This window comes from Triturus cristatus, chromosome 7 (genome assembly GCF_964204655.1).
Source record: "Triturus cristatus chromosome 7, aTriCri1.1, whole genome shotgun sequence".
NCBI classification, from domain to species: domain Eukaryota; kingdom Metazoa; phylum Chordata; class Amphibia; order Caudata; family Salamandridae; genus Triturus; species Triturus cristatus.
The window spans coordinates 147704433-147725032 of NC_140590.1; the positions used below are offsets into that span (position 1 = coordinate 147704433).

Sequence of the window (20600 nt, forward strand, 5' to 3'; positions counted from 1 at the left end):
GATGTGACACTCAGTTGCAAATTGCTGTCTAAGAATTTGCCCACCGGTTCATGTAAACTTCCTTGGGTCGACACTATGCCTGCATGGAGGTTTAACCGGATGCTTATGTATTTTAAGTACCATGTACAGGGTCGGGCTACTGGGGTTTGTTTGTATAAGATATCTTTTAACCTTCTCGTTGATGGTACCTTCATTATAAGCTTTATTCACAATATTTTATAGAACTTCCTTGAATTGTTCTGTGGGGTTCAGGTCAAGTTTCATGTAGGTTTCCATGTCTTGTACCTGCATATTGTAGTAACTGGTGTTCATGATGACTAAGGCTCCCCCTTTGTTGGCTTTCTGACAAATTATGTCGGTCTTTTGTGCTATGGATTTCAATATACCCATTTCTTTAGCAGTAAGATTTTTATGTTTAGGTGGATTTTGAAAATGTTGTTTTGACATATCCTGTTTGACCAGTAGCTCAAAGATGTCCAAGTTCTTGAGGCTCACCGGGGCCATATATGTGCTTTTCACTTTTAAACCTTTCAGTAAATCTTCTTGTATATTGGTGAGTTCAGTTATGACATTCTCAAAGAAGTGACGTAATCTAAGCTTTCTCATCAGTTTAAAAATACTAATGTTTAATTCTAAACTGTTGGTGCGAGTCGAGTAGTCGGCACAAATGAAGTTCCCTTTTGTAATGTCTTCAGTTCAATCTCACTGAGGTTATAGTCAGAAATGTTAATAACTAGGTTGTTTGTGGACTCTTCCTGCCTTTGTCCCACTTTGCCGTTACCATGCGGGTTTGTGGATGTTTTTTGTCTTTTTCTTTTTGCCCTCCTGGGTCGTCCCGATCGGGGTGGCCTGATTCTAAAAAAGGCACCGCTGTAGTTGTTGATGTACTTGCTCCTGTTGTTGATGTAGAGGGTTTCTCTACATTTTTTGGGAGGCTTGTACTGTCACTGTCCGAGGAAGTGGTCTCAGTATTCTGGGTATATGGGTTATTCTGCCTACGTTTGGCATATATGTCTGCCCACTAATAAACTTCCCCCAACTTATAATCGATGGTATCCCTACGGATTTAAGAACTTGACACGGTTAGATATATAATAACAAGTACAGAAAAGATGTTGCAGAACTTTATTCTCTGTCAGCCAATATCCGGACTTCCAGCTGCCCTCATCTCACTGGCCAGCCTCTGCCAGGCGAAGCCAACTTGTCTGAATGAGGTGTGAAGGGGCCTGCTAGAGAGACAAAAGATTAACTGTGGAGGGAGAACTGCAGCTCCAGAAGAAGGCAGGATGGGGGTGCAGTGGCCAAAATCGTCTTCAAAGGGAGACTGTCAATTAGGGCAGCGCAGGCTCACCCTCACATACTGCACTCCCAGCCACACAAGAGACCCTGTAATTAGATTAGTGAAGGGCCGGAAGGGGAGTATTAGAGCATCATAGCCACACCAGTGGCTTGGCTTATCCAGATGTAATTCTCCAGGAGAGAGTTTCTCCATTTTTGATTTTGGAGGAAGTGGTCATACCTGATGGTGGCACCCTGCATTCCATTGGTCAGGGGTGTCCCCATGCTTGATTCCCAGGAACACTGAATAAATATGGAAGAGTTGACAAGCAACTCAAATCTACTGCCTGAAGCAACACGGAGAAGAATGACTGCCCTACTAGAACCCTGATCTGCACCCAAAGGACTCCCCTCTGAAGGACTGCAACTGCTATACAATCTGGTAACGGAGCTATGAGGACTTTGCCTGGTTCACAAAGGTTAAGGAGTGGACTCCTGGAAAATATACAGGGTAACAGAGCCCACTAGCATCTTCTCCACCAAGAGGCCCCCATCCTGGAGCGCGTCCAGTGGACTATTTTTAGGATTTGGCCAGGTGCATTGTGGGAATTGTAGTCAACATCCCAAGGGCCATTCCAGAGATTCTAGACTCTTGGATTGCTGTTTTTGACATTTTGAACCCACAAGAGGCACTTCAGGCATATGTTCCAAAAGTTTGGAGAATGCTTGGAGCAACTTTTGTAAAATGCTCACTAGGTTGAGTAGGTGCATTGTGGTAGTTGTAGTCCCCAAGAGGCAAACCAGTATATGAACCCTTGGCAACTGCAATGGACCAATTTCCACTTCTGGTAGTAAGTGTAAAAGTGCTACATCATGGGGGGCCTGAACTCTGGACTTTGTCGTGGTCCATTGTAACCTTTGTTAACCCTTTGAGCGATATTTGCTTCTAAGCGCTAGTTTTACTTTTGATCTTTAAAAAATCATATATCTGGTTCCCTACATTGGATTTTTGTCATTTTGGTGTCCTTTTAGTCATAAACATATATCCTATTTTTATGAATTGGCATTAGATTTGTATTGTGTATTGTATCTTACGTATTTAATGTATTGGTGTTTTTATATGCTTTACACTCCTCGCCTTAAGATAAGCCTACCTGCTCATTGCTAGCTACCAATGGTTGAGCAATGGATTACTTTATTGAGACCTTGACTGAAAGATTTGTTGTGTTTGTGGCCTTATTTGTAGTGGTAGGTCCCTAATTATCTCTACTAATAAACCACTTCCCATTAGATATTGTATACGATTAGATAAACCTTACTCTTCAAATTCTATGTACAGCGTATCTTAAGTGACAACTGTCTTTACTGTAACACAACCCTCATCAGGTCTCCTTGTATAGCACTCTGATACCCTGATGGTCATGTTTGCATTTTATAAAACACTATAGATAAATAAATGCATTATAAAAATAATTCCTTCTCAAGCACCCCTATAGAAAATACTAGAAGATCAACAATAGTTTCAAAGAGCTAAAATAGTTAGAAAACATGTAATTTTCCAATATCTGTGTTTGATGTAAATATTATTGTGGAAGTACCATTTATATCAATGATTTTCCCTTCCAGTAACAAGAAGAAGAAAAATGTGAACAGTTCTAATCAATTGATGCAGTTGTCGCATCACAAGGTGAGTGATTCAGAATCTAGTAACGTGATGTAAACCCAGGAAGTTGGTTATCATTGAGGATTCCTTATTTCTTATGAACATTGAATGTAATGATATGTTCTTCTCCTTCATAATAATAATAACAATAATAATAAAAATAATACTGTTAATCATAGTAGTAATAATAATAGTAATAATCTGTTTTCGTTATTGTTATTATTATTATAGTTGTTACTATCAGAACTTAGTTACATATGCCTGCTACCCCTCCTGGGTTATAGGCCATCAACCAGGACTCTATAGCCATCTCTGTTCAGGGTTCTTCTTTTTTTTTTATCATACTTTATTGGTTTTTGTTAATAACATCATGACAGGTTTATACTGCCTTTAGGTGAATATCATTAGTCCCAAAATGAAGAAACAGCAATACATTGCATATCAAACAGTATATGTATCCACAATGGAATCCGTGATTAAATGTAAAGTTATCACAATAGCACTGCTAACAGAGTGGCACATGGTATCAATCTGCATGTCAAAACAACATTCCCCAACCATCTCCCCATGTCCCAATGCCCTTACCCCCCCAACTACCTGACTCACTCCTGTCCACTCATATATAAGTATGAAGTACGGTTCTGCTATAGTGTAGGTGTATTCTTGCTGCTTTCGTGCAGGTGCGCATCCAGGGGAGCTCCAGTACTGCACATACAGCTTAGTATGATTTATGTGGTTGTGGCCCACAGCGTGTCATATTGGTGGGGGTTCCGTGGCTATGAATAGTTCTAGCATTGAATTCCAATCTAGTGACATCAGTGTCTTCCGTAAGCCCCTACTTTCTTCCCGCTTTGTCGCCGTACTATTGGCTCTCCCCCATCTGACCACCTCCCCATGCCAACTAAGTGCCGTGAGGGGCACAGCAGACTTCCTTCTCATGGTAATTGATCGTTTTGTGATCAGCCAGGCCAGACTAGCGAAGCAGACTTGTACTTTCTGCTTCTTATGGCAGCACCGCAGACCCAATACACAATATGCCACCTTATGCCCGACAGCTGTTCCCATTACCGTTCCTAAGACCCTTATAATAGTGGCCCAGAAGGTGGACAGGTGCTTGCAGGCCCACAGCATGTGTAGGAGACCAGCGTTGTGTGCAAGATATCGTGGGCATTGGTCCGTCGCTTCCCGGTACATTTTATTTAGTCAGTGCAATGTAAGATAAGCCCTATATAACACCATGTACTGTATGAATTTAAATTTAGCATTGTGGGACACCTTCTTGGGGAATCCCATTCTTTGTTTGACAATTCCCTCTCAATGGCAGCATTCCACTTTGCTCTAAGTGCCGCTAAGGAGGTTGCTGCATGGGAGGGAATACCCCTATACAACCATCGAGTCAGGTGACGTCCATTACCCATAAAGTATTGTGTATGCACTAGCTTGTGTGTGGGGGGCTCTATATTATCTAGTGTCCAATGCTTATTGATGTATTTACTAAGGCTTGCATGCAGAATATAGAGGGATCATGGAACAACCTGTTCCCTGGCGAAGTTCTCGTGGTCTAGTAACATACTTTCTCTGAATAGCATCCCCACAGTGTTCACTCCTTCCCTTTCCCACCTGGAGATTTCTCGGGCAGTGATTACCCCTGTGGGAATCCCTACCAGTGGAATGTTGAGGGCATAGGGGAGTTACCGATTAGTGTATTGTAACGTTCGCCTCCAGTAGGTAAGGGCCACTTTCAATAGTAAAGGGACAGTGGGTGTGGACCCGACCCTTGGGCAGCAATAGAGTATGAAGGGTGCCGCGGGCCAACACCTGCGGCGTAAGCCCTATCTCATGGAGGTCATGACCAGCAATCCAGTCTGCCAACCACTGCAATTGGCTTGCGTAACAGTATGTCCGGAAATCTGGGACACCCATGCCCCCTTTGTCTGTTCCCAGCTGCAGGTTCGAGAGCCCCAACCTCCTGCGGCCCTTCCCCCATAATAATTCCAGCAAGAGTGTATTCAGAGTTTTAAAGGTAGCAGTGGGGATCACTATTGGTAGGTTAATAAAGTAGCAAAGCACTCTCAGAAGTGTGACCATTTTGGTAATGGCAATTCTACCCGCCACCGAGACTGGTATTGACGTCCAAAAGGTTATTTGGGTTTGAGTGCCTTGACTTCCCATAAGAGATTGCCATCCAACAATTCCTGTGGACCCCTGTATATTTGTATGTAGAGGATAATGTCATTGGCATATAAGGAGAGGGTATGTGTGGTGTTGACAACACGGATATCATGTCTCATTGCGTCTTTCAGGAGTTTGATAGCTAAGGGCTCAAGTGCTAATACGAATAAGAGTGGTGGGAGCATATAGCTTTGACACGTACCATGGCTAACTGGGTAAGGCTGTAAGATGTGTACTCCTGTAGGGGCTTTTGCTGTGGGTGTCCTGTATAACAGTTTGACCCAGCGCATATGTGCCGGAGGGATTCCAAATTCTGTGAGTGTTGTCAGCATGTAGTTCCTGCTAAGGGTGTCAAAAGCTTGCCTTAAGTCTAATGAGATGCACCCCGCCCCTGGATAGTCCGATGTTGTGGCAGTCCGCACATAATAGAGAGACCTAATATTGAGAGAGTTGTCACAGCCATGTACAAAGCCGCACTGATCAATATGTATGAGCTGTGGCAGATAGGGGAGTAGGCGACTAGACAGTATTTTACTTAAGATTTTGTATTCTGTATTCCGGAGTGAGAGTGGTCGGTACCCAGAAAGATCAGTTAATTCCCTGCCGGGCTTGGGAAGGGAAGTAACCAGCGCTTGCATTGTGGTAGGGGAAAGGCACCCAACGTCCAACACTGACTGGTAGATGCGCTCTAGGTGGGGGACCAGAGCAGCCGAGAAAGTGTCATAAAATTCTAATGGGAGTCCATCCAGTCCCGGGGTTTTGTTGCGTGGAAGAGCCTTGATCGCTGCCTTGATCTCTGTTTTGGAAATGGGAACCGCTGGGTCTCGTTGGTTTGCTTGTGAAAACTGGGGGAAGTCGAGATTGTCCAAAAATGCATCTATTGTTACCTCGCCCAAGTCCTCTGGGGCCTCTTACATTTTTTAAAGTAAGTCCTGAACGCAAGATTTTTATCCAATTGCGTGTTCGCTGTTGTGCCCTCAGGCGTGATAATCTCATGCATTGGGGTGGGTGATGGCTCATCACATAAGATTCTGGCAGGAAAGTGCCCGATCTATCGGCTTCTGCATGTTGACTTTGTGTCATGATTTGAAATCTATGATCATCAGCCACACTAGCATTTCTGCGTATGTAATACGTGCTTCTTGTAGGGCTGCCTCCCTTGTGGGGTCGGAGACTGCCATCTGCTCTCACTTGCCCAGTTTATCTTCCACATATCGTAACTCTTTGCTAAGCATTTGTCTGTCTCCCACTGTTGTACAAATGGCAACCCCTCTTACAATGGTCTTAAATCCTGTCATTCCCTTTGGAAAGAGGACGTCATGTCTGTGTTTGCAGAGAAATAGTTAGAAATAGTTGCGGCCAGAGTATCAAGAAACAGTCCCCCATCAATTGTGGGCGGAGCATCCAAGTTGGGATTGGAGTGGGATCTTCCCCCAGGAGATCATATTCTCTAGAGTGTTCTGTTCCGATAGCATTTTCCCTAAGTATGTGGTGTGTTATTTGAGCGATAAGGGATGGAGAGCAGAACACCGTATCAATTCACGTGTGAAGCACGTGAGTGGGAGAGTATTCACAACAGTTTGCATTTTTGATGCGCCATGCATCGATCAGTGACCAACCTTCTGCCCAGCCTGGAGGGCAGCCGCTTGCTTCTTGCGCCCATCCCCTTCAGTGGGGGATGGGAGCGGTCAAGGCCTATATGCAAGACTGAATTGTAATTCCCCCTAATATCCAGGGATAACTGACCCAGTCCGTTAGCACTGTATTTAGGACACCCAAGAATTTGTCTTGCTCATAGTTCACGGCATTTATGCTGCCTAATACTATATGAATGCCATCAAGTGTGCCGTGGACAAGAGCATATCTGCCATTAACGTCTATTCACGGATCTAAAGCAAGAAAGGGCATGCCATTCCTGATCCACAGGGCGGGCCCTCTTGCAAATGCAGAGTATGGTGTGTGAAGCACTTGCTCTCTCCATTTTTTGCATAGTTTAATAGCTTCTGAGTTGGTAAGGTGTGTCTCCTGCATTAGAACAATGTGTGCCTTTCTCCTGTTCGGCTGCGCATATATTCTGTGGTGTTTATGCACAGATCCCATTCCCTGAACATTCGAAGTTGTTATTATGTACTTTCCCACCACAGCCATAAGTGTATGTGTAGTGTCTTGTGCCCTGTTGCTTCCTGATAGCCAGGATTCCTAAAGGACATGATTAAGAGTTAGTCAGGTGGATAACTTCCCTTTATGTAACTAAATACAAGGTGTACCCAGAGAACAACAGTGGACCAAACTAAAGAACAATGATAAAACCAGTGCAACTTTAACCATCGTGCAATCGCTTCGGAGGTGGTGGGTACAGTGCCATGTAGCGTCCCCAAGACCGGAGGCAGCATGGTTGCAATACAACTGTCCGGACCATGGCCAATCACAGGGTTGGAAGAGCATAGTGAGGCCAAGAGGTCGTGAAAGTCAGCGGTCCATCTATCTCCAGGTACATTCAGATCAGTCTTGGTGTCTGGATAGGGAGGATATCCCAGGAAGTCATTCACCAATTGTGGGGTAATGGAGGAGAAGAGAGCAAAACTGTTTTCTGAGTCCGATTGTAGATTAGTGTCTTCAAAGGAGTCCGCCGAGGAGAGAGGGTCCCGTTCATTGAGCGCCGCTATTGTAAGTAGTGCTGACTTTTGACCCTCCATGACTTGTTCTGGAGATGGGTTTTTCTTCGTCCCCATTCGGTTTGTTTTCTTTCGCTGCACTTTACCCCCTTGTGATGATTGTGACCTTTGACTGGTGTTTTGGGACGATCCCTGTGAAGCGCCAGCAGAAAACATGACTGCCACCAATTTAGTAGCTTCCTCTGGGTCCCCAAAGAATACAATTTCTGCTTGTGCATGATTTTGAGTCAGGCTAGAAACAACAAGGCATATTTGAGGTTGAGGGCCCTGAGCTTCTATTTGACTTCTTGATAGGAGGCCCTTTGACGTTGGACCACTATCGTAGAGTCTGATTAGAGTGAAATCGAATGGTTTTCAAACAGGATAGGGGACTTCTCTCTGGCTGTGCGGAGTAAGGTATCACGATCTTTGTAATTAAGTATTCAGGAAATCATAGGTCGGGGAGGCGATTGGTTTTCTCGCTGGGATTCTATGTGCCCTTTCAACACTGAAGAGGTCTGTCAGCCGTTCGGGACCAGCGTGTCGCGCAACCACTGCTCTATGAAGCCTGTTGGATCTGTCCCCTCGCAGCATTCCGGCAGTTCTACAATACGAACATTGTTTCTGCGCAACTGGCCCTCAGCGTCTTCCATCCTGTCCTGAAGGCTGGCCACCTGCCAACGCAGCTGCTCCAGCTGTTCCGTGCAAGCCTTATGTTTCGGCATCAATTAAGCAATCAACAGTGTAAAGCCCATCATTAGTGTGCCTATTTGTTGCTCAATTGCCTTCCACGACTCACGGACCACCTGCAAAATAATGTTCAGTTTATCTGGAGGAGCCTCCATAGCCATTGGCTGTATACAGTCTGTGGCAGGTACATGGGCTGCATCCTCTTATCCACTGTGGTCTGCACCCCCCAATGTAGGAGGGTCAAGTTGCTTCACCTTCGTTTGACCATCTCAGGCTGTGCCGCGACCCCAGTGTCAGCAGGTGTGGGCTGGGCGAGGGGAGGTGGAAATAAGATGCTCCCCCTGTCTGTTGGGTACTCCTTCAGTGCACCAACCTAAGCAGACAGCAAGGGATGGTATACGTTTTGGCACTGGCCCTCCTTTACTGCAACTGTACAGCCTTGTAAGGAGAGAGCCAACACAGTGAAACTCTAGCAATGACCCCCCTGTTGCAGCCTCGCTTCAGGGACTCATGGTCATGCTGCTCTTTGTTTTGGAAAGCTCAGTCTGTCTGCCTCCCTTGACCCTCTGCCTCCCAATCACAAAGGGGGTACTGACCCTGCTGGTGACCAACAGGGCTCAGGTCCACCTCTGCACGTTTCTTTCATTCCAGTGCCTCTGACCATGACCGGGGGTAGGCGAACCACCAGCCTACTGGCATGGTTTGGTTCGGGCCACTGCCTAAGCTGGGGACTCTAGACGCCACAAGGGTTGAGACCGGTGGCAGACGGCTGACAAGCAGGGGAGATGACCCTTCCTCTTTACCAGGTACCTGGTTCATCCTGTGCATCCGGGATAAAGGTTTGAAGACTCATGTGGTCCCTCCTGGTCCTCCGGCTCCACCACGCTTCGGCATCCACCTACAACCTTAGATCAGATGTGACAATCCGCTGAATGGCGAGTGAAGAGAGAAGAGTCCAGTGCCGAATCCCCACCTGGCAGTGGGCACAGGAAATGTGACATACAGCAGACCAACTCCCCAGCCTTGCTCAGGGGGCCAAGCCCTTCTGACTGAGGCTCACCCCACAGACTGTGTTAGGCCGGTAGCAGCCCCAAGCACTCCGGATTTGAGTCTTCTAGGAGGCTGGTTGCTTGGGAATTCAGTCCAAAGTGAATGGTAAACTCCATCTCAGGCTAAATACGGCATGAGATCGATAGCCAACAAGTACCGTGAGGAAAAATTGAAAAGAACTTTGAAGAGAGAGAGTAAAACAACGCAGGAGGTCGGTCACCAAGGAGGGCAGATCCCCTCTGTGGGACTGCGGCTGAGGCTTGCCCTGCAGGGTGCATTTCCTCTGTGACGGTGTGCCGCAACTGGACTCGGGGTGACAGGTGGCTCTATGCACTTCACAATCTGAGGCACTTTTGCCTACAGACCTTCGGGACCCCACCTACCCTTCTGCAACACTCCGATCACCATTTGACTTGAATCTGTACACCTTCCTAGGAGACCTCAACTTTCACCTTGAAAACACCGACTACACCAACATGACTGACCTCCTACAAAGTATGGCTAACCTCGGACTACCCACATCGCAGGACACACTCTCATCCCTATCTTTCCAGCCAGCAACAGAATAAAATACACATCGGAAGAAGTCACCTGGACTTACCACTACTGTGTCCACTTCGTCATCTCAGAACCTCTCAACACCCCCACCTCCACCGCCAGCCAAACAAGGCGCAGCTGGTCCAAGCTTTCAGAACAATGTTGTACCAACGCCCTTAACTCCCATCTACCAACCAACACGAGGACACAGAACAATCAGTGAACAACTTCACAAACTGGATCAAAGCAAGCCCTGATGAAGTACCCAGAGGAAACCTACCAAGACCAGGAAACCAACATGACACCCAAACTGGTTCATGAAAGAACTCAAAACCCAGAAACGCAACTGCACAAAGACTAAAAGAATATTGCGTATCCCTCGAGGATTAAATATGCTCCAAAGCTGCCCTCAGCTGCTACCACCACCTCCTCAAAAACACCAAGAAGAGCACCCTGGCCACCCACATCAATGATAGCTCCAACAACAGGTAGCAATTGTTCAATATAGTCAAGGGATTCACCACCCCTTCAGCAACAGAAAACAACATCATACCCTTGCAAGATCTCTGTGATGGCATTGCAGAATTTTTCCCCCAAAAATTAGTCTACCAAGACTTTGCATCCCAACTACCTGCCACAGACAGCATCAACTTCCTCATGCCCACCCACACCAGCTCACCTTGTGGAACCCCCTCATTGAGAAGGGAATGGCAATTGTCATGTAATTCTTCCACTCCGGAGCCCATGCAGACCCCTGCTCCCACCATGCTTTCAACCTCGGCAATTAACTCATCAGCAAAGAACTCCGCAAGGTCCTCAATTCCTCAATCCCCACAGCCCACTTCCCATAGAATTGGAAACACGCTGATGTGAAGCCTTTGCTGAAGAAGCCATCTTCGGATCCAGGAGAACTTAAGAATACTGTCCCATCTCTTTGCTCCACTTCCCAGCCAAGGTTATTGAGAAGGGAATCTACATACAGCTCACCAGATATCTGGAGAACCATGACCTCCTCGACCCCTCCTAATCGGACTTCAGAACAACCCACATTACCAAGACATCTCTAGTCACAGCCACAGATAACATCGGAATGCTGCTAGACCAGGGAGAAACAGTGGCCCTCATCCCACCACACACTGATCAACAGGCTCCACCAGATCAGAATCCAAGGAGCAGCTCTCAATTGGATCGCATCATACCTCACAGGAAGAACACAGAAAATCATACTCCCTCCCTACTCCTCGCTCCCTAAGAATATCACCTGTAGTGTACCTCATTGTTCATCCCTCAGTCCAACCCTCTTCAACACATACATGACACCCCGGGCCAACGCACTCAATATCAACTCCTACGCCGACAACAACCAACTCATCCTCTCTCTGACTAACAATCCAAGCACCATCAAAGGCAAGTTCCAAAGATGCATGAAGGATATTGCTTACTCGATGAACAACAACTGTTTCAAATGCAACACTGACAAAACAGAAGTACTCCTCTTTGGGAAAGGCAAGGACACACACTGGAGCAACGAACAGTGGCCCCCCGTGCTAGGCCTACACCCATACTCAACGAACACGCCCGCAACATCGGCATCATCCTCTACGGCCACCTATCCATGAAGAAGACAATCTGCACCATTTCCACCACCTGCTTCCTCACGCGCTGAATACTCAGGAAGGTTTTCAGATGGTCCCGACCAACACCAGGCAAGCTGTGGTGGCTCTTGTCACCAGCAGACTCGACTACGACATCTCCCTCTACATAGGAATAACAGCCCAACTCATGAACAAACTCCAGACAATCCAGAATTCAGTGGTCAGGCTCATCCTCGACCTCCCCAGATGGACACACAAACCTCTCACCTCAGGAAATTCCATTGGCTACCAGCTATTAGAGATGCCAGTACAAGTTGCTCACCCAGGCATACAAGGCACTACACAATGGAGGATCTGCATATTGAAACTAAAGTGTAACCATTCACCAGCCCACAAGAAAACTCAGATCTGGATACCTCGCCTTAGCTGCCACCCGTTGCATCCACCAGACAAACAGCGGATGCTGCCCCTTCTTCCATATGCCGGCCAAGACCTGCAAATACCTCCCTTGCACCTCACAACATCACCATCAATCCAGCAATTTCGGAAGGTCCTCAAGACCTGTATGTTCAGCCAATAAGAGAACAGGCAGCAATGTTCTGACAGCGCCTCAAGACCATCAAGAGTGAAGCAGCTGTGCTCTACAAATCCTGATTGATTGATTGAGAGTTACAGACCTCCCTGGCAGTATCTTTGCTGTGACAGCAAGGCCAAGAACACTCTACCGCCTCTGCGCCCTGCCTCAGCACTCACTCCCACCCCTGACAGGGTGCACCGGGTGGGGAAGGAGGACAAGCCCCCATGCTCCCAGCGCAACTGTCGACTGAAGCAGACTGTGCTCAGTGTGCACCCAACTGCGTCATGCCGCTGGGTGGGGAGGCCCACATCGGGCGCCAGAGGTCTGTGGCAATATCCGTTAGTCAGAGGGCTGTGCGAAACCCAGGGGGGAACCATGGCTGAGGTAGGATCCCACTGCGAAGCCAGAGGCGGGCGCACCAGTGGCCCGACTCACCGACTTCATTGGGGAGGTGAGACATGAGCAGGCGTGATAGGACCCGAAAGATGGTGAGCTATGCCTGGGCAGTACGAAGCCAGAGGAAACTCTGGTTGAGGTCCGTAGCGGTCCTGACGTGCAAATCAATCGTCCAACCTGTATATGGGGAGAAAGATTAATCAAACCATCTAGTAGCTGGTTCCTTCCAAAGTTTCCCTCAGGATAGCTGGCGCTCTGAACCCCCAGTTTTATCTGGTAAAGCGAATGATTAGAGGTCTTGGGCCTGAAACGACCTCAACCTATTCTCAAACTTTAAATGGGTAAGAATCCCAGCTCGCTGGCGGGGAGCCGGGCATGGAATGAGAGTGCCCATTGGGGCATATTTGGTAAGCAGAACTGGTGCTGTGGGATGAATTGAATGCTGGGTTAAGGCGCTCAATGCTGACATTAATCAGACCCCAGAAAAGGTGTGGTTGATATAGACAGCAGGACGGTGGCCAAGGAAGTTGGCCTCCACCAAAGAGCATGTAAAAACTCCCCTGCCGGATCAACTAGCCCTGAAAATGAATGGTGATATAGCATCAGGACCATACCCAGCCATAACGGTAATGCAAACTTTCCTGGAGAAGGCGGTGGGAAGCCTGGGGAGATTTCCCTTTCCTTTGTGAAGGGCAGGGGGCCCTGGAATGCGTTCTCCCCGAGAGAGGGGACCAAACCTTGGAATGCGTCATGGTTCCGGCGGTATCCGTTGAACTAGCGCTGGTCCTTGAAAATCTAGGGGAGACGGTGTAATGACCAGGGGAATCCAACTGTTTAATTAAAACAAAGTATCACGAAGCCCTGAGTCAGATGTTGACGCAATGTGATTTTTGCCCAATGTCACAAAGAAGAAAATCAATGAGGCTCAGGTAAATGGCGGGAATACCTATGACCCTCTTAACTTCTTCTAAGTCGTAGTGGCCTTTATCTCCAAGTGGTCCCACTGGTAACTAACTCTATACCAGAATGCTCTTTGAGGAGAGGTCTAAAAAGATAGGCCAATACAAGGTTCTATTATGACTGTGAGCATGATAGAGATGTGGAGCAGTGACCAGGGTGGCTGAGTCCAGAGCACAAGGTTCACGGTTCGATTCCCAGCCCAGCACCCTCTGACTCTGAGCAATAGCTTGCTTAATTTCCCTGACAGCCCCCAGGGTTTTCTGACTCTTAGGTGTGATTAGTTCACACTTTAGAAATACCAGTTATAGTGAGAAATGACGATGCTAACGATCACAATTCCAGATGGAGTCGTTCCTGGAGATTAAAAACCCTGCTAAATTGGCGAAAGGAGGTGCTGTCTTTTCCACAAATCATTAATCTCCTTACCATTTTTGTCATTTCAACATCCAATTCTAACAACACAATAAATGACAATGATTCAAATCACACTGTCACCCTGTTCACCCTTCATACTAACAGAAGGTGAGGTACCGCTAGACCTCAGTAAAAGCATTGAATTTATAGCTTCTTCAGCCAAGAGTGACACTGTTACATTGAGACTTGAAAAATTACCTTATGTTTATGAGGTCAGTGAGAAACTCAATAACAAGAAAAGTGATTTTGCTAAATAAGTCACTTACTGGAAATATCCCAAAGATAAATAAAACTGTGATTTATGTGGAGGCATAATGGGAACTTTCAAAGAACTTAGGAAGTGTGTCTCCATTAAGCATAAATGATTTGACATAAAAACATATTGTTCAAAATGTGACAAGTAAGCCGAATTCCACAGCATTGCAGGCCACTAATCGAAATGCAAAGTTAGAATAAAGGAAAGAGAGAGGGTCAACTCCTCTGTAACTTCTGTGACCTCAGATTCGTAACAAAAATTGGAATGTCACAACATGCAAGGCAGGCACATCTAAGAGTACAAAATTATGCAGGACTCGTAGCTCTCGCAAGCAACAAACCATCCAAACTATGGTCAAAAGATGAACTCTTGCTTCTAGCTGAACTGGAAAAAATTAAATGAAAACAAAAGAAATATAAAAGAGAACAAGAACCCAAAATGTATCCATGTTGACAGAATACCAGAAGAATGGGATATTAAAAGACTATGCAACAAAACTACACTTCTTGAAATAACTAAAGCGTTTGAAGAATCAAATTTAAATAAAGCAGTGGGGCTGGCAATATTGGCTTAAATCATCTTTACAATGTTTACAATAAACAAGGCTGTTGGTCAAAAATTATCAACTTGGTTAACTATGAGAAGAGTCCCTGAATGTATAATGAAAAAATGTTTGATCCTAATTTCAAAGAATATACTGATCGCTGAACTAAACAAAATAAGACCAATTACAATCGGTACAGCATTCATGAAGGTATTTAAAAAATCTTGACCAAAAAACTCACTTTATTCATCAATTTGAATGTAAGACAAAAAGCTTCATGAAAGTGAGAGGTTTTCTTGAAAATCTGACTGCTTCAGAATATCATTAAAAGGCCACGAAGATATAAACACTCACCTGCAGTGGTGGTCATAGACATCTCAAAAGCTTTTGACTCTGTCAAGTGACATTGTTGTGGCAATAGGGGCTTTGCCTTATTTACAAGGCAGAGTTAAGCCAACGTGGCCTAACTCTGCCTTGTAAATAAAGCACTCTTTCACGCTGTACTTAGCATGAAAGGGGAGTGCAATGGGTGTTGCGGTGGGCGTTCCACTGCAACACCCATTGGTTTTGATGTTGACCCCTATTTACAAGGGTGGTGTAAATAGGAGGCAGTGCCAAAATTAAGACCAGGGGAAACCTGGTCTTAAGCAGGCGAAACAAGAAGAAATGCTTAATTTCTTCTAGTTTTTGCTGTTTTCATGTGTGCTGCGTTGTGCAGCACACATAGAAACTCAAAATTGCCATTGCTTGTTTATGGAAAGTTTCTGCCATCTCCAAAAGGAACCAAATACTGGCACAACAACACCCTCTACCCCTGGTTTCACTCAACTATATGCCTTAAGGATTTCAAAAATGTATTGAAAACATGGGGTTTATTTTAGGCCTGGGCTAAAATTTCGTTCCGTTCGCAGAAATTGCGATAATTTGACATTTTCGTGTTCTGCGGAAAGCGCGAAAATGTCAAAATTTCCGCATTCCGCAGCTTAGCGATAATTTGGTTCTTGCTCGCGCTGTACAATAATACATTCTCGCGCGCGCGCGATCGCCTTACCTGAATCCCTGCATTCGCCGGCAAGTTTTCTTGATCAGGTCGCGTTCTCCATGAGATGTTGTATTGTTTTTAGCCATTTGCGCTGTCTCGCGACAGTTCGCGCCCGCAGTGACGTGATGCGTCGCGCGATCACGTCTTTCTTCTCGCGATCATGCACCGCGAGACAACTGAAAACAAGATGGCCGCGCCCGCGAGCAACCACATGGGTAAGTTGGCGAGCCGCAACCATGCAGAAAATCTCGCGAACATGCGGGAAAAAAACTTCCGCATCTTCGCGATATTTCCGCGTGTTTGCGATAATTTTTAACATTTTCGCAATATTTTGCAAAAGTGGATTTAGCAAATTCCGCCCACCCCTAGTTTATTTTAGTCACAGAACTAAGAAACTTCTGGTGAAAGAGCGCTTTCTAAATACAACACATAACATACCATAACCGTCTGACTTGACATCCATGGCCTGGTTTTCCTCTAACTTTTTGCCTTCAATCCTCTTGTTTTTGCTGGCTCTAGGACTCTAAAGTAAATGTGCTCTCTCCTTTAAACATGGTGAAATTGGCTTACACCCAATTGATACATTTAATTTACTTGCAAGTCCCTAGTAAGGTGGTACTACATGTATGCAGGGCCTGTAAATTCAATGCTACTACTGGGCCTGCAGCACTCATTCTGCCACCCACTTAAAGAGCCTTTCCAGACATTTTCAGGCCTGTCATTGCAGCCTTTGTGTGCAATTTTAAAAATGCCTTTTCAACCAGGCAAAATAAACCTTTTCCAGGTTTCACACATATAAGATACACATAGGGTAGGCCCTAAAGAGCCCATAGGGCAGGGTGCAGCGTGTTTAAAAAGTTGCACATGTGCATTTAAGTTTTGCATGTCTTGTTAGTGAAAAACTCTTACATTCTCCTTCAAGGTCTACTTCTGCCCTAGGATAACATTGGGTTAATTTATTAAGTGAAAACTTTCAATTTGGAGCAAGTAGAAATGTTGAGTTTGGTGTCTAACTAATTGTAATGTAAAACCCTCTTAAATGGTAAAGTTAGATTTTAAGTAACAATTCTGATAATGCCACTTTTAGAAAGCTGGCATTTTCTTGTCCTAACCATTTGGTGCCTGCATCCAGTATCCTGGGCCACTTGACTAGGGGTAGCTGGCAATTGGTCTTTGTGTATTGCTCTCAGACTGTGAGACAAATGGGCAATAGGTGTTGGCAGGATTGGCCATCTCTGACTTGATAGGCTGGCAAAGCTTTTACCTACCACACTTACACATCACAAAGGCTCTGCCCTGGCATACACGCAAAGACTTTTACACTAGTCTTTTGTGTCCCCAAACAAGCTAGGGCTAGCACAGAAAGGCAAAAAATTCCAAGCACCTCTTTGTTTGGAACCCTCTAGACACTTTTCCTACTTCAAAGCTTGCACCAAAGCTAAATAGTGGACCCTAAGACCCAACTCTTCAGTACTCCTCAAGACCAGTGTAAGACTCAGAAGGGCTGCTGTGCTGCTCTTCTGCAAGAAGGACTGCTTCTCTGCTGCCCTGCTGACTGACAAAGAAGACTGGACCTGCACCCTTCATCCCAGGCTGAAATGACTCCAGGGTCAGCTGACTGACTTGTTCTGAACTACAGGGATATAACATGCTCCATAGGCATCCCTGTATCTGCCCAGATGACCTGCTGCTGGACCTGCAACTGTACCTGTATGAGTCCTGCTGGCCTCTGCTAGAGTGAGTTCCTGATCCCCAACAGGTGCCCCACCGGTCCTGGGCCCTTGCTGTGGCATCAGTTGAGCTCCCCTTCCAAGAAAAGGAGGAATCCCGAAGTTTTGGGCTCTCTGCATCCGCAAACGGACTGTTCACAACAAGATCTTGCCTCCCGTGGTTACTGCCAATGCGATGCTCCGGTGAACCTGATTCTTCATGCCACAGCGACTGCTTGGGACGTGTGGCAATGCAAAAATTGCACCATCAAAAGCCTGCAGTGACAGCCAATGTAAGTCTCCAGCTACAGCCATCCCAGACACCCTACAGGATCTTCATGTTACAGCACCAATCATCCGTGACACCCAGCTTGCTCTTCACGCCATTGCAATGACCATCCATGACACTCTCCCTACCTCGCACAGCCCTCTCCACCGCAGACAGAACACTTTGTGCTGGACTTTAGAAGGTAACGTTTTTAGCTGGACTGACCTGATCCCTATTTCTACACTCCATTGTGGTCAGCATGAAATTGTAACATTCACCCGGTCTTTCATGTCCACATAACTGTGGATGATGCTTTGTCCTTTTAGGTGCTATACTTATGTAAATTCTTCAAATTGCGTATCCCCGGTTCTACTAATTACATTTCTGTCATTTTGCTGCCAAATAATTTATTACATTTTACTCAATTGTTCTGAATTGGTGTGGGATTTTTCTTCTGTTTCACTTGTTACTATTTGTGTGCTGCATATATACTTTACACTTTGCCTCTAGGTTAAACCTGACTGGTTAGTGCCAAGGTACCAGAGGGTTGAAATGTGGTTCATTTCGAGGTCTAGGGAATGTCCCAGACCTCGAGATTTATTGCTCCGTAGACCTATCTAAAATTCTCACATGTGCCTAGAGCTGCTTTTTTACTGACTGGCCTCTGAAAAATGAAGGACTGGTTCATTCCTATCACAATTTCAATATGTAACAGAGAAGTTACACACAGATCTCTGTAGCGCACATATTAACCTACCAAACTATTTTACTGCAGTATTTTATTGTGCAATTTTATTGGAATGACATTCACAGAATCGTAATATTGTATTAAAGCAAACCAGTCTCCCAAACTACATGTCCAGTAACTCCAACAACAATTCCTGCATTTTAATGTTTCATTAAAAAAAAAAAAAAATCTTTAAATATCTGTCCTCAAATCCCCACCTTCTGAACATCGTTAATATTTTCTGACAGAATTTAGAAAAATAAGTTTTTAGAGACTCGCAGCCAAACCAGTGTACAGTGAAATTATATCGGTTTCTGGGCAGCAGCCCCTACCAGACTTTTCAAAGCCAAAATAGTCACGCATTTTATTGATTTAGGTCACAGTTGGAGCAACATCAGATGTATGTTTGCTACAAAAAACACTGTATTTCAAATATCTGAATACAACATTCTGAAAAATTATGAAAATACAAATTTTCCTTGAAATAAATACATAAATCAACCTCTAATCTTCCTAAATGATTGTGGTTATGGTATTTATTTAATTAGCTCGGTATTTGATTGATCATAGAGCCTTTGTCAAAAACGGTGTACACGTATTAAATTCATGGAGAATAGAATACAAAACAATTTACCACAGCCAAAGCTTAGACTGACAAAAAGCCAGTAAGAGTTCTTTCAGCAATGTTGAAAAAGAACATACAGTATAGGGAAGATTTCACGCGAGTAACATTCAATGCATAACCAAGAAATCAATGACCCAAAAGATTGCAAGTCAGTCAAGGCACAGGAAGGTGCAGCTCGACGACATAAGAAAGCTAAGCATAAGAGGAGCTGGGATTATAAGAGGAAATCAAAGAGCACAGAAAAATAGTGGTGCGATTACTGACAGAATAAAAAACTGAAATCTACACTAAGGAACCGATTACGATCTCATTTGATAGGGCTCTGAATCAGATTCAGGCTTGCCGAATCTGATTCGGAACCCTTGTTCCTGACCGAATCGTCCCCACTTTCGAACGACCGATTACAATGTCCGGAAACTGTAGGAGCTTTCTGAATCGATTGTGAAAGGCATTCGTACAGGTCGAGCCTTTCAGAGCCGAATAGTACAGCTCTTGGGACTCAGTTTACGAGCGAGCAATTACAATGACAAATTCGGACAGCGGTTCCAAATCGGTTTCTCTGGAATCTATCTTTGGGGCACCTGTAGCAGGCCCCCCTTCACCTGGGGCCCTCCAAATCGGGTCCATGTGGGTACCCTAGGGAACCCGTTTTCCAACCATGCACAGTGTGACACATCCAAATCGCTCGGACGGACTCACCCGATTCGAGTCGTCCGGAAACCATTCCGGGACCGATTTGTTAGGAATGCTTTCCGAACGAGATTCTAATTGGCCCCTAAGAAGAAAACTCCACCCTATGAAGTTGTTTTTTGCTCTTTACTTATGCTTTTTTCCTTTAAGCCCAGTAGACATATCAGACAGAATTAGTTACATTACAATATATGTATTCATCATTAATTTACATTTGTTTTCCTAGGTATTCTTGTATTGTATTGTATTGTATTGTATATGTTTTTGTATAGCGCGTCTGCCACCCGACGGGTATCCTGACGCTTGGAGACCGTAATGACATGAAGCATATAGAACGAATAGCCACTAGTCAGAGGCGTTGCTACCTATTCCTGGCGAATAGCTAGGTCTTAAGGTCTTACCTAAAGCCCATCAAAGATTCGGCCTATCTCAAAACTTGGGGAATCTTATTCCAGAGGCGTGCTGCCGCCGTGCCGAAGGCCCTTCCTCCCATCCTTGCAAGTTTTACTCTAGAAATGGATACCAGGCTTTGGCTAGTGGACCGAAGAAGTTTTTTTGGTTCATACCAGGAGAATCGCTCTCGTATAGGTAGCGGGCCTATATAATTTAGGGCTTTATAGACCATGACCAGGGACTTAAAACTGATTCTGTCTTTAACAGGCAGCCAATGTAAGTCCCTCAATGCCAGCGTCACTGATGAATCACGCTGTCTTCTGAGGGCTAGTTTAGCTGTCATAGACTGCACTCTTTGCA

General features: G+C 45.3%; 1 protein-coding gene across 7 annotated transcripts in view; it reads left to right on the forward strand.

The window, feature by feature from the left end:
• LOC146809067 (sialoadhesin-like) overlaps positions 1 to 20600 on the forward strand; it is a 514967-nt gene that overhangs the window by 488589 nt on the left and 5778 nt on the right. For all 7 annotated transcript variants that reach the window (XM_085614289.1, XM_085614287.1, XM_085614291.1 and 4 more), the window contains one exon: positions 2905 to 2965. In XM_085614289.1, coding sequence (XP_085470415.1) covers positions 2905 to 2965 — 61 coding nt within the window. The remainder of the gene's footprint in view (positions 1 to 2904; positions 2966 to 20600) is intronic.